At 44.5% G+C, this 15,222-nt stretch overlaps 1 protein-coding gene across 3 annotated transcripts in view; it reads right to left on the bottom strand.

Moving 5' to 3' along the window:
• Positions 1–1,611: 1,611 nt before the first annotated feature.
• The window catches only part of LPAR1 (lysophosphatidic acid receptor 1), a 68,117-nt gene continuing 54,506 nt past the window's right edge, over positions 1,612–15,222 (bottom strand). For all 3 annotated transcript variants that reach the window (NR_174095.1, NM_001398430.1, NM_001115082.2), the window contains one exon: positions 1,612–4,813. Coding sequence is in view for 2 of the 3 variants with exons in the window: in NM_001398430.1 (NP_001385359.1) it covers positions 4,512–4,813 (302 nt within the window). In the remaining variant the exon portion in view is untranslated. The remainder of the gene's footprint in view (positions 4,814–15,222) is intronic.

Below are 15,222 nucleotides of genomic sequence, written 5' to 3' on the forward strand. Positions count from 1 at the left end.
TATTTGAGATGTATGATGTCTGCAGAATGTGGAAAAATGAACTGTTATTTCACGCTGACCTCTGTGAACGCTAACCCATCTCAGGGACCTAAAGGACCAAGAGATACCATGGGACAAGGTCATGCCTCAACACAATGTGGAGGCCATGCCCTGGAGAAATGGCCTTGCTACTCGACTTCAGCATCAACCTGATTCACCATAAGTGAAAGAGCAGGAGTGTTTGTATCAAAGTCCTTCCAGTTGATGGTGTCCTCTTTAACTCCACTGGGGAAGAACATGTTTATTTCAGAAACAGCGTGGTTTTAGTACATAGGCAATTACTGCAGTGAGGATGTACAGGGCTGGTGGTGACAGCATTGCAGAGAGAAACTCCAGCTGGTTTATAGTAGTTAAGCCTGGTATCTGCTAGCATACTTCTGAGACAATGGGAAGGTCAGAAGAAGCTGCATAACTTGCTTCCTAAGCAGGGCTGCTTTGACCTTTCCATGGCAGACTGCTCCTGTGACCTGGGCTGGATGTGGCCTGGCCCATGGATGTACACAGACCAGAAGATATACTCCTTGGAGTTACCTGAGATATATATAATAGACAGGGAGAAGCTTAAAATGACACTGACAAGTTACTTGGGAGGGGAAGCAAAACTAAGACATCAGTCATAAAAATATATTCTTCTGTCTCTGGCACACAAATCACCTAGACTTAGTTTGCACCATGAGCATTTACTGCATGCATGCTGAACCAGGGCAAGCTCTTGCTGGCAGCTTTTTAAAGTAATGCCACAGCAGCATTCACGTATAGGGAGGACAGAGTTAAAGAGCTGACCCTGGGGCAACTATTTAAATAACCCAACTACTGGTGCATTATGGACAGGTGAAAGAGCTCTTTAATAGTCTGCCTTTTCTCCTTGTGTCAGTTATGCGCCCATCTCTCAGCATCCCAATCAGCAGCCAGCCTGAAGCTACCAACCTCCCCCAGAGAAGGTGGAACAACAAAAGGGTTAACAAAAAATTCACTGTGGCAACCACAGAATGTTCCCAACTTTTCATGTAAATACTGTGACTAACAGCTCCATAAACCAGCCTGTCACCCGGACTGTAAGAACAGATGTGATAGCAACAAGGAATTAAAATCTTAGTTAATAATCCCTCAATCAAGGGCAATCTTTTCTTTTACTTTCCGGACTTGTGCTGCTACTCAATAAACGAAATAGGAAAAAGATATTTTCTCTGACCTGCAAGTGACTCCATCAGCCATAACACACAACTCCTACTGCTACAATTGCCGAAAAGAACACTTTTACATTTGAACTTCAAGAGGATTTACTTGGACCAGAGGCAGCCAGAAACAGAAGAATTTTAATGACTGTGGGAGGACTGTTGGTATTTTAAGAAGTCTTCTAAAACCCTTTGCGGGATTGAAGATAAGAAAAATAAGTGGAGCAATTTTTTTTCCACTAAGTACTTTGCACCATGTTCTCACATAGCAGAAAGTGAACTCTACATCTGCATAATGAAGATGGCAAAACCTGAATGGAAAATAAAAAGTTAAAAAAAGAAAAAACCGAGACGAAGCCAAGTGGAATGGGAGCCACTCTAAAGAAGAGAGCAAAAATCCTTCTACTCCAAGCTCTTGATTTTATTTTCTTTGCTCACAGCAGCTTTAATTTCATTAGCTTGCAAAGAAACACTCAATCCACAGATCAGATTTCTCAAGGATATAGGGAGATCATGTGAATAAAACAAAGTACTAATTAAATCTTTAAACAGCAGCCACATACTCAGTTAGTCCCTGTAGTGGAATCTTAGAAGAAACTTCTGCATCTCGTTGCTTTTGGTCTAAAGCATCTCATTTCACCTTCTACAAGAAAAAGCCACGTGCTGCCAAAAGTGCTCCCGGGTTAATCTCTCCCACGAGTGAATTTTATCTGCCGTTAAGAATCCGGAAGGTCAGGTCCAGCTTCTTGAATAACGGAGTGTCTCATTGGAGAAGGTCTGACCGGCGTACCTGGGCAGCACCTGCCACCTGTTGCAATTGTAATGAGAACAGAAAAGCCTTCCTGGGCATCCATCTTCACGTGGGCCCCCGGGACCCAGCAGCACGTCATGAGCAATCATGCTCCTGGTTACATTATTCAGCTACTGCTTCTCCAAAACCACCACACTCTTTCAGCACAGAAATCCGGGGTGAATGAAACTGCTATTTCTCAACATCACCCTCCCAAACTCACTCTGAAAAGAACATGCAAACAGCAGTTAGAAGGACACTGGGAAAAGAGAAACCTCCCCCCAAAACAATGTGTGCGTGATGCTCCTACTCTTTTGTGTGGAAGGAAGGGACGTGAAAGGGTGCTATCTCTGGATCCAGGGAGCACTCTTGAAATAACAAAAAAATATGTTTCTCAGATGCCCCCTCTCTGTGGAGACACTCTTACCCTCCCCTTTTTTCTGCTTACCTGCACTAGCCTGACCACCATGCAGGCACCACTAAACATTTATGAGTGGCTTACCAAGCAGATGCTTTTAAATGAAGAAGTTCATTCTGCCTGTTCTCCTCTTTCTCAATACAGTTATGTGAATTGGACACAAATCAACCTTCAGATTCACTCGCTCTTTTACAGTCAGAAAAAGATATCTGCTTTGTCCAAAGGAAGTGCCACATAGGATACCTCGGTCAGCTGGCAGACAGTGCTTCTGCTATCCCCTCTCCTCACATCTCCTTCAACACTGTCCATAAAAACTTGGCTCAACAATACAAGTGAATTTCAGTTTTACTGAAAGCAGTGGCAAAGCTCTCACTTTATCCAGTGGAGTCAGATTTTGCTCACTTGTTCTTCCCTCCATCATGCTTTTTTGAAGCAATTTTTTTTCCCCCATGATTTTAAACAGAGATGCTAAAAAATGCTTTGTGATAGGCTGATCCTCTCCTCTCCATTTCTTCCCTGCCCACATGGGAGAATATTGTGCCTTACGTTACATTCCAGTACATTACACTGACTGATACACCTCAGATTTTTCTCAGATTTTTTTTCTCTTTCTTTCTTTTTTTTCTCTCTTTTTTTTTTCTTTTTTTTTCTTTTTTGTTTTTTTTTGGTTTTTTTTGTTTTTTTGTTTTTTTGTTTTTTTGGTTTTTTTTTGCGATAGAGGCATATTACTATAAGGAAAATGGTCCTAGGAATTCACTGTTGATACATTTTACACTGTTAGAAGAACATAATTTCTCAGAGAAAGGTCCCAAGTTCTTTATCTGCAAAGTCCCATCTTTGCTTCTGTTTATTCCTGTCAAGGAATTTGGACGAATGTCTTTGATTCTTGTGACATTCATGTTAGTGGCATTTCTCTTTGAAACAGCTGCATACAAAAAAAATGCATCTGTTAGCTTAGTTTTTCATAGTAATGTGCAAGTGTGGCTACTATATATAGAAAAGTTCAGTCATTTGCAACAGACTACTAAATATTTAGTCTTGACTTTACAAAATATAATTGTACCTCGGTTCCGAGTAGCCCACTGCTTTTGAAATGCAAGGTAAATAAACTAAAAAAGATACCCCATAAACATTTCTCAGTGCAAGACACAGAAGTTGTTTTGTTTCTAATTACAAGTATCTTAAACAGTATGCTTTTTTTCATGTTAAAAATCTCATTCCCTTCCATCAAAAGCAGAAAAGCATTTAAACAGCAAAAAAAAACACATTTTTTTTTCAGGCTTACCAACATGACTGTAGCCCTGGAGATGTGTCCTGCTTTAAGAACTTGACCCTGAAAAACTTGGGACCCCTCACATGTTACACATTTCATACCACACTTCAAAGAAGAACATTAAGTACCTTGTGACTAGAGTATTGTTTATTTCATAATCTAAACAAACACTGGAATACAGTCTATGCTTTTCTACTTTCCTGCAGACTTTACAACAGCTTTTTTCCCCCCGTAATTAGAACAACGCGCATACACACAGAACATGCATGCTTTCTAACACCAGTAACGAAGGTAAGGAGAGTCAGTTCCCATCATCTTCCTGTTGCCTGTATTAGAAAAAATACTTTTGCTTTTACTGTAGTTACGGCAGTGTGGCTAAGGATATGAAGACTACAGCACGGTTTTACTCCCTGCACAGAAAATGTTCATCAAAAGCATGCTGATGGTGATAAATATTACATGTCTATTAAATGAAAGGCATACTTTTATCCCCTTTACTCCCTTTTTAAAAAGACTAAGTGGCTACATGTAAATGCAGTGAAGCAGGTATAAGCTTAATTAATCAGTTTATTCAGACTGGCACCAAGGCGCTGCAAGGGCCGACGAAGTCTCAGCGAGGCTCCCCAGGGGCTCTCTGTCTCTGCTTTCCACTTCCACAAGCAGAAGGCAAAGGCCTCACAGCACGGCGATGCCGGCACAGCGCCGCACCGGGCTCCCTGGAAAAGAAGCGCTTGTGGTCCATTAGTGTTTGAGAAAATCTTGCGAGTGGGTTACCTCCCTGGGGCAGCTCCATCGGTGGGGCGGCCGGCGGGGCCTTTACACCACCGAGTGGTCGTTGCTGTGGACGCCAGCCAGAATGGTGTGGTTGAGCGAGGAGGCCGAGCGGTCGGAGCCTTCGGTGGGGCCGTTGGTGCTCTCGCTGCGCTGGCAGCAGAGGATCTGCTTGAAGGTAGCGCTCATCTCCTTGTCCCGGTAGGAGTAGATGATGGGGTTCATGGCGGAGTTGAATTCTGCCAGGAGCAGGAAGAACTTCTCGTAGGCCAAGACATTGCACTGTGGGCAACACACATCGAGGAGAAGCAAGACTAGTCCTGGGGTCCAGCAGATTATGAAAGCACCTAGAGAGAGAAAGAGCAGACAAAAGACAACAGGACTGGTCACACACTGTGAGGATCTAGTAGTCAGCAGCCCTATCTGCTGCAGGGACTTGGAACTGGGTGATCTTTGAGGTCCCTTCCAACCCAAGCCATTCCATGATTCTACAGCCATCCAAGTGGAAGCAGTGAAATTAAATTTTCTTTCTCAGGAGTATCTTTCTCACACTATTTCTTCACTGACCTGATGAGATGGCTGCCTTTCAGAGACCTACGAGTAGTTATGAGCAGCACATCACACGAGCAAGGTGCTTCTCCACTCTCATCATTTGTTCTCTGCTGGGCAAGTATGCTTGCATTTAACACTTATGATGAGGAACACCTTTTCTTTAGCTAGAGACCCATGACTAATCAATCTGTTGATCAGCAGAAACAATGCTGTAATTTATTTCTCTAGCAAGTAACAAAGAAAACCATTTTGTGAGTGCTGTGACTGAAGCAGCAGTAACAGAGAAAAAGTGGTGCAGGCAGCAATTCTCAAGAAATAAAGCCTGGCTCACGTTAATCCATTTTGGTCCCATTATGTAATGTAAAGTCCTAAGCACGCATCCTTCTTGCACTGAAATGTCGTCCTTCAGCAGATCTACTCCTTTTCTTAGGGCTCTATTCAGCAGAAATTCAGAGGCTCCTCAAGCTTCAAGAGGGTAAATGCCAAAGAGCCTTACCCTAATTAAAATGCTTCCCCCTCCCTTCCCTACTTTGTAAAGCTCTGATAGGGACAAAGCCCAGAACACAATTCTGAATTCAATGCAGAAATGAAATCAGAATGACTTGAATTTTTCCAGGAGTGAATGGCAATGCTTATTCCAAGTTTAAGGATGTTTTGAATACAGACACCATGGGGAAGCCCTTGCACAAGGATCATGTCAAAGCAAAGATGGTGCTCCTGAGATTCTCCAGGCTGACATGCTTGGTGGAGGTGGGAACTGAAGATTTATCATCAGCCAGAGGGTTCAGTGCAGGAGCTGCCATGGGGAATTTCCCAACACTACCCAGCCAGCGCTGCTCCGGGTGGGTTCCTGTGTCACTGTGGTACGTGCTAACACAACACCTCCTTCTTTTTGGCAGCAGTGTGCTCTGTGGGCATCATGGCTGATCTCAGTCCATCTATCCACTGTGCCCACCAGGAAGGTGCAGTGTGATACCTTTCCTTTTGGACACACCAGACTCACTTAGGTCAAGCAGAAAAGTGGTTTCAGAACAGCTTTGCAGGGTGTGCTGTGCTACAGACACTGGATGCCAACCAGGAAAACACAGGCAGGCTTTCAACACACCAAAAAGCAACTCTAAACTGAGCTTGCTTGCAAACAGTGGTGGCACAGTGCCCCTCAATGCCTATCGTTTTGCTGGCCAACAACGCTCACACAGGGAAAGTATCTGGAGGCATGCTGCCAGCTGCCGGTACAAAGCCCTGACTTCTTTTGCCAAATGACTTTGTTAGGGGCTGCCAGTAAATTTACAGAAGAGGGCTGAAATTCTCCCACGCTAAGGCGGCATCAGACACATGAATCCACTTCATAGCTTTTGTCTGCAGGTCTTTTGGATTCCAGCAATCCTAGAAAAGGGTACTTGAAGCCTGGGCCAAGGACTTTATTTTTTTTGTTCCTTCCTCGTATCTATTCCCTCAAGAGCAGAAAATTGCATCTCTTTATGCACACATTACCCAGGTTGGTTCAGAAGCTGCCCTCCATGCGGAGCAGCTCTGCTGGGCTGGTTTCTGCAGAAACTGAGCAAATCTCGCAAACTAAACTACTCAAGAGAATAACATCATTGATGGGAACACTACAAGTCACGGGATCTCCTGACAAGGGCAAAGGACAATGACAGCATCCTCACCTGGCCTCCTGCAGAAAGTCCAACGTGGGAACACTGGAGCTGACAGGGAAGTTCTCCTAGGGCTGCTCAAAGTTGCAACAGAAAGCTTCCCATTTACCAACAATTTCTTGATCTTTTTTTAAGTTGTTGTTTTGTTCCCAATTTTTTGTTGAGAAATTAAACATACCATACAGAACATTTTATTGCTAAGTTTCTTTTTTTCTTTTTTTTTTTTTCTTTTTTTCTTTCAAGTATGTTAGCAGTAGCAAGAAAAAGAAGTAGGGAGCCATTGGCTATGAGAAAGCCCTCACACCTCTGACTGAAGTCTGGTCTCAGGTGGAGTTCTGGAACCCCTGAGCTCCACAGTGTCTTGGCTAGGTCTCATAAACTACACTGTTTATGAAGAAATACACGGCTTCACACATCAGAGGTAAGTCCCTGACTTTCCAACTGGCTTCTTCCATACAACATCCAAGACTGACCTTTGGGCAGGCACAGCAAGTTCCACACTTCCGAGCAGATGGCCCATTTGGTGTTGGGAAGCAAATCCATTGAAGCCAGCCCCACTCAGTCTAGGGGTTTTGTTTTTCTTTAGCCCCTGGGATTTTCCTAGCACAACTTCCCACCACGTTAATGGCTCCTGTGGCTTATTAAGTGAAGTGCTTACAAATGGTGACACAAACAATGACTTAGGTTTTCTCACTTGTTATTTAACTGTTAGTACCCTGGAAAATACTGGACAGCATCACACACGGTGAGGGCATGTTTGAATTAGGAAAGTAAAAATGCCAGGCTCCCATTACTTCAGATTTAGGTCATCTGTTAAAAGAGGAATTCCTTCCCTGGAATGAAAAGGCTTGAAATTTATTTTTTCAACCTCTTACTTGGAGTACTTTGTCAAAGCAAAGTGCTACAAGCTAAAAGTGAGGTTAAATTCTTCCCTTTTCTTAAATCAGCTGTGCACCGATTTCACAAACACTGAAGACCCAAAAATATCATGTTCAATAAAACAATGAGTTCTGAAAGCTTCTTGCTGTCTATATACTGAAAAGGTTTCATCGTAATTCAAAGTGCTGATGTATTCTTCTGCTCAGGAGCATTGCTGACAGCTCAAGCAACTTGCGGGTCCATCTCTTCATGGCACAGATGCAGTGAAACCCACACTACAATGAATACAAAGCAGATCTCCTGCATTCAAAGAATCAAATCTGACCATCTGTGTGGACATATCATCGTCCTGCCACAGCACTAGGAGAGCCCAGTATGCATAAATCAAGTGCAGACAGTGTGTCCTGGAGGGGCTGAGGAGCACTGATGTCTGTTCACCCTGGGGTGCATGGCTGAGCTCAGCCCTGGGGCCTGGAAAGATGGACCTGATGAAGAAGTGTCTGTCAGGCTGAGAGGAGAATGGCTAGCTAAGAGGTGGGAAGGCTTGGGGAAACTAGAAGAAATGGCACAGCATCTTTTAAAAAAGATTTAATGAGATGAGAAGGGAAGTCTTGCTATAGACTGGGAAGCATATCTTACAGCAGAATATGAGACAGAACAAAGAAGTCAAGAAACAAATCTCATCTTCTGGAACTTGCTGTGTGGTACATCACACCCAGAGCTGAAAATCCTACTCCCTGAGCACAGTCTTATGCCACTTGCTGTGCTGTGGCAGAAGCCCACTGAAAGCTTTCCAATGACCACAGTGAAACTACATCAGGTCTGCCCTGAACCCCTGTCAGGTGTATTTCTATAGTAGATGCAAGCTTGAAAACTCCTGTGCAAGTGTGGCATCACATCACAACGTGACTGCAAGAGCAAAAACCATTGTGGTCAATAGACAAGAAACGAAGCATGATAAATCATACAAAAATGAGTGACTTGAAAAAGGTAAGAGAAAATAACTCCAAGAAAACATCACTGTAAAGGAAACAAGCTACATGAGAACAAACACTCACAAACCCGTCACTCATTGCTGGGTCCTTGGTCCTCTCAGGAAGGTCTGCAGGACCAACACAACAAACTTCAGACATCACAAGATAAAGCAAGAAAAAAGGGTATGATAAAAACAGTATCTGAAAACACAGAAATATTACCCCAAGGCTGGATGTGAGATCACCTCTGTGTCATAGCAGCTAGCCATGCCTGCTAGTATAGCTTGTGGCCAAGAACAGACTATTCAGGATGATTTATTTTCTGACAGAGTAGACTGTCTTACACTGATGCCAAAATTTGCAAAACTTGTTAAAAAACAAAGCAAGTACGAGTTCCCTGTCCTGAGAAGCTAACATAACTGGATGGAGGATTGGACATCGTTGTAAAAATGCTGAAGAGCAAGAAGAAACACTGCCAGCTTAAGTATTTTCTCTTTGTTCTTCATTGAACTGAAGGGTAGATCAAAAGCAACCTCGTCCCAACCCCAGGTCCAGGCCCCATGCTCCTTGCATGGCCACGCGCCCCACAGTGATGTTCCCATGGTAGCAGTGGGTCAAGGACACAATCCAGCCCTGACAAGGAGGGCCCTCACATGGCCACCTCCCAGTCACCGGGCAGGATAGCTGCACTTGCAACCTCACACATTAGCAGACGAAGCATTTCCTAAGCAGCACTATTTTTTTTTTCTCTGTCTTTTTGCCTTGGATGGCATAAGACAGTGTTTGTTCCATGAACATTCATTTTCCTCTTGCTCACAATAGCGAAATAAAAGGAGCGCCTCTGCTCCTGCCAAGTCACACACCGCTCCGCTCACTGCCTGGCAGCCACTCCTCGGCCCATGGAGCACCCGCTGCTTCTCACGAAGGAGGAGAAAAAGCCCATTTCAAGCAGAAAGCAATGGGGCAGACAGAGATGGAATGAGGGTGAGGAAGGTCATCCTCAAGCTCTTGCCCTCACCACTACACCACTCTCGTGAAACACTCCTGTTCTTCGTCCTAACCACTGTGTGTCCCTCCTGTGAGCCCTCCTCCACCCCTGTGCGTGCGCACCCAGGCTCTGCTGCTTTCTCTGCTGGCTCCTCGTGCAGAGGGGATGTGGAGGAGAGAGATATGTGGAGAAGGCTTGTTTTAGAGAGGTAGAGAAATACGGAAAGGGCCCATCTTACGGAGCTTTCCAAACCCTGATCTCAGAGTGCACCTGGGCAGCCACACCGCCTCTTCCAGCAGGACCAGCAGGACAGTGAGCATCACCGCTGGTCACCAACAGGGAGCAGGGTCTCACCGTGCTGAATCCAGCAGCACAGACTCAGCTGGCGGGTGGCTGGGAGAGGAAGCTGGAAGGTGTGGAAAGCACGGCGAAAGAAAAACAAATCGCTGCATCCAAAACAAGCTGCAGGCAAGTGGTGGCCTGCCCGCTGTGCAGCTTCTGCCACCTCTGCGGAGGTGCAGAGGAAAGTCGGCGTCGCAGCTGCCTTGCTGATTGAAAGCAAACACAGAAGCAGAGAGCCCTAGCTCTGCTTAACAAAGCTTCAGCCACCAAGCGCTTCAGAAATGCCTGGCATTTTCCACGTCCCCACACAATCACACCCTCAGCAGGGACAGCCGCTCGCTCATCAGCTGCAGTACAACTGCACTTCTTCATGCCCTCCCCATCTGTAAGCTGTATCAATAAGCCTCCTTATCACACTGCATACCCTCATGTGCACAGCACGAACAGAGATAAGTACTGTGTGAAATAGAACTTATTTATAGCTATGCATTGTTTCCCTCCAGATAGAAATATTACGGAATTAAATGCAAAATGAATGCTGAATTATTATAAATGCAAAGGACCTGCAAAGACCATTTGTCATGCTGCAAGCATACAGAGTGTAGGCGTCATTCTCCTAATCTGAGTCTGACATCATTGTCCTTGATTTGCCACAACATTACTACAATATAGCATATAGTTCTTGGTGAATGAAAACATACTTGTTGCTATTATTTGTAGTTGTGGCTGGAAACAGCACTGGGTAAGGATTGCTTCCACCCATGGCATTCTTATGTCAAAATAAAAGATGTGGCTACCACAGATGGACTGGATTAACAAAGGCAAACTAATCCCATGCTAAATTCATAAAAATCTGTACAAATCAAGGTATGAGAGTCACATCCCTGCATTCACTCACTCCACGGGTCCCTGTCAGGATGGCACTGGAAGAGCATCCTTGCAAAATACCCCAGGCAGGACGGGGAGCAGCATGCAATCTGTCAGCAAGAACAGTCTTATCGAAAAGGGTGCTGCCCAAACCCTTTGTTTATTTAAGGTGTCTGTATTTATGGAGTTCCCCTGGATGAAGAAGTAGCACACTTCTTTTACTACAGTCTGTTTCTGATTGAGTGCAAAATGTTGCTTTGTTCTCCTGGCTGAGAAACTCTGATGTAGTGGAAACCTTGGGTTTCACACCAGACAGTATGTGTGAGGGGCAGGGGGAATATCGCCAGCAGTGTATAATGAGAAATGAAAACAAAGGAAAGCTAATTAAAATCTGCATCTTCGTGAAAAAGCATCTTGCATGTACCTCTTGTAAGATGATTTGGAGCAGGAAAATCCAGGCAAATTCTCAGTAAAGAGGCATAGGGGAGCACCCTGGTGGTATGTGCTATCAGCCTGTCTTTCCCAACACTATACTTGCCCCATCCCTGGGACTCCCTGTTCTAGTCTCCCGTGAGCTGCATAACTATGAATTTGCAGGTTACAGACAAAATTCTGACCTCCCTATGGGCAGGGAGGAAACCTCCAACAGTTTTTTTCCAGTATCTGAATTTCATATGGAAAACTGACAGGTTTGCCAGATTTTTCAATCCACTGCATGCATGGCTGACAAAGGGATTTTAAAATAATACACTATTTCTCCCAGCACTGCATCCACCCCTGATTTCCTACCTTCTGCACAGATAGATGCACACCCATGCTCCAATCTCTTCCTGAATCCTGCTTCAGGATATTGAGCTTCTGTGTTTGGTCAGGCTTTGCACAAATTGATGGCTGCACTGCAGAGGAACACAGGAGCCATGTCCTGCTCCAAATCTCACTTCTCCTTCCCAGGAGTAGCACAGTACAAGTCTGCTTCAACTTTGACTTTGAACTCCTGTGCACAGAATTTATTCAGTGTTTAAGGCATGGCTATGATCGTCAACAAAGCATCCCCTTCCAGAGGAAACTGGCAGCTTCCTTCTTGAAACACCTATGCTTCTTAGACAGAGTAACGACTTCACATGAGAGTTTCCTTGGGTCTTTGCTGTTGCTCTGCCTGGGCTGAGAGTACCAAGCGTGTGCCAACAAAAAGTGAAGTTCCAGTATATATCAGCACCAAGGAAACTCTCATTGTCAGTCTTCATCTCTAGTATTTCATCTGTGGCTGTTCACCACTTTCATCCTCATCACAGGATCATAGAACAAGAGAACAGCCCAAGCAGGAATGGACCTCAAAAGACCATCAGGTTCAACCTTTCATGGGAAAAAGGAGCCCCCATTAAATTATCTAGCACCCTGTCCAGCTGCACCTTGAAAGCCTTCAGTGATGAGAATCAGGCCACATCCCTTTGGTGGCTGTTTCAGTGATGGACTATTCTCACTGTAAAATAATCTTTCTTGTATCGTGATAAACCTCTCTTGTTCCAGCTTACACCTTTGCCTTCTCCATGTGGCTCCTTGTGAAGACAGAGCCCTTGTTATCTTTGTAGCTGCCCTTTAAGTACTGGAGTACTGTGATGAAGTCTCCCTGAGCTTTCCCTTTTCCAGGAGAAGCCTTCCATCTTTTTAGAGAAAGTAAATAAAAGGAAAAACTCTCCCTAAATTCACATACGGTCTTGACCACAATTGATGATTTTCTTGGTGTACAAACTCTTTTGCTGTTTTTTGCTTCTCCTGGTCTCTTTCAAAGCTCACATTACCACACCACCCAATACAATTTATCACGTAAATACTTTGCCTTATAAATTCTTCCATGAAATCTTTAAGTCTCTGACTTTTAAACCAGGTACCGTTCTGCATCCACATCAGTCACACAACTGAATGTACACTGAGATACACCTGACTCAACACAGAGACTCATGAAATGCTGAGAATAAATGCTATTGAACACCCTCGGCAGTATCGTTAACTGCCTTGCAGCATGGAAACGTGCACACAGAAAACACTGGTGTGGTTGTATCTACAGTCCCTACCATCATTATGTTTTTCTGTTTTTTGGATGGCTGACATCTTGCAGTCTTCCTCCTTCTGCCAGCTTGCATAGCACGGTGCTCACAGCAAAACCAACTTGGTTTTGCTACCTCTACCTAAAGTAGAGGTAACACCGAGCAGGTTTCTATGATCAGGACTAAGAAATGGCAGGCTTGACTTTTGTGGGGGGTTCTCCTGCAGCTGCTGGTGGAATAAAGGCAGCGCTTTCCTTGCAGCGCATCATGCGCTTGCTGCCAAGTGGTGCTGGAGGCAGGGCATGCCCACCTCAGCCTTCTGGATGCCCTTCTCAAAGCCCAAGCTGTTGGGCATCTTCCCACTTGGACTCAGGACGGCCTTTCCACAGAGCCTTGCACCAGCTGCAGATGTTCTAGATACCGTGTGAGTCTCCGGGCCCTTGTCAGTCTTGTTAATGTCTGAAACTTTTGAAGTCTGAAATGACAACAGACAGAAAAACCTGAGGATGACCAACATCAAAGCAAAACAAGCTGAAGAGAAAAATGAGACGCGGGCAGCAGCAAGCTGTCGGAACGGGCTGGTTCACTTCATGGGTACTCACTGAACTTTGTACCAGGTTAGCACCTGCATGGTGTCATTCTTTGCCTGCTGTGAATTGAGTTTGCTGGTCTCTGGCCAGCTGATCCGGCCACATAAAAACAGTCTTCAGTTGACATCTCTGCAGGAGAAATCTAATGCAAATGGAGGAGACTGGGCTGTTTTTCAAATGATGGGTGCAAACCAAAGGTGTTTGAGTATCTCCTCATTTCAAATGTTTGTTTTTGTTTCAAAGGATCTTCCAAAGAAAGCGCATTCAAGATGCTTTCTGAAAATAAAAGTCTGAGTGTAAGGCAGCTTATCCATATCCATTTGAATCCCTCAAATCAAAAGGCTGTTAAGAAAAAATGGGTATTGCCACTGATCTAATGACTACGGAAGAGAGACAGTCCTCTTTTTTTTTCCCTCACAAAAGAGAAAACTAAGCCATTTAGCCATAAAAAAATGCATCTTAGACAAAAACAGGAAGTCATTTAGTGTCAGTGGTCAGGATCCCGACTGATTTTTAAATTCATAAAGATATGTGAAGCTAATCTCTGAATAAAGGGCCGACTGTTGCCAAAGCAATTTGAATATTTATCTCTGTGTAAAGACAAACAGTAGTCCCTGTGGAGTTTCACTGTTGCCAAAAACCTGACACACAGAGGAAACTCGGGTGTCTTTTTCAACTTCCAGCGTTCTACAAGCAACTTAATGCTTTATTACAGGCAGAAGTGCTCACGCAGTCCCAGGCCAGTGGCAGTAGTTTGCTAGGAACAGGAGCACAGAAGTCCTGCTGATAGCAGGCCCCCGGGGCAAACAGCAGTGGTGCCCCTTAGTCATGGTGACAAGGGACAAAAAAAAAAAAAGCAGGCAGCAGAGCTGTGGAGAAAATTACGAACAAGAAACCACCTTTCAGCCCACATCAGTTGTCCTACTTATACAACCTAACCAAATTCTGCCTCCTTTCTAGTGGCATGATGTCATGACTTTATGGGTTTCTCATGGTCATTGCATGATTCACCAGACTGGGGACAGATGGGGGACAGATGGGTCTCAGGGGCAAGAGGAGCAGGATGGGGCTTTCAGGTCCCTGACATGGGGATCTGATGAGGGTTTCTCACCAGAAAGCAGCTGCTCTGGTCAGAATCTAAACTCCGGCACCAGACACCCTGAAGCAGAGGTGACCAACAAGCAGCCCAAAGCTCTTCCACATCAGGTGTGGAAAACTCCTCATGAAGGCAAGTGAGAAGGTTGATGGCCAGAGTTCACCTCAGGTAGGACAGCTGGCACACGCAGATAGCTCACAGGCCGGGCTCTGTTCTGCCTGTGCCTGTGAGGTATATTTAGCAGGAGTGTCCCTTTGCTCCTGTACCTGAAGGTTTTAAGCATAGAAAAATATTTCACAGTGATGTTGGGAAAAAAAAAAACCCCACAAACCCGTATCCCATACTTTTCTTTTGGAAATCCATTAGCTCACTGTATTCCGATATTTTCCCAGCAGTGGTCAAAATGCTATACTTAGACAATACACTTTGATTGGTAGATTTCAAACAACATTGGTAGGAGAGATTGTTTAATTGTATTTTCTTTTGTTGTTAAGGACATTAAGCACTCCCGGTATTATGTTTGGATGGGCTCCAGTTCCAACACAAGTTTCCAAATGAAGCATGGGTGGATGCAACTTAATGTGCAAAGGCCTGCCTTGATCTCACATAAGATGATACCAGTTATATTAGAAGAGACATATTAACTTCTATCTATTTCCTTAATAGGAATAAAAACTGCTTCTCCCGTGCTAGTACCAGACTGTGAATAGGACAAAGTGCTACAAAAGGGCAGAGACACTTGAAATGACAGCATTATATAATCAACTG

This window comes from Gallus gallus, chromosome Z, assembly GCF_016699485.2.
Source record: "Gallus gallus isolate bGalGal1 chromosome Z, bGalGal1.mat.broiler.GRCg7b, whole genome shotgun sequence".
NCBI classification, from domain to species: domain Eukaryota; kingdom Metazoa; phylum Chordata; class Aves; order Galliformes; family Phasianidae; genus Gallus; species Gallus gallus.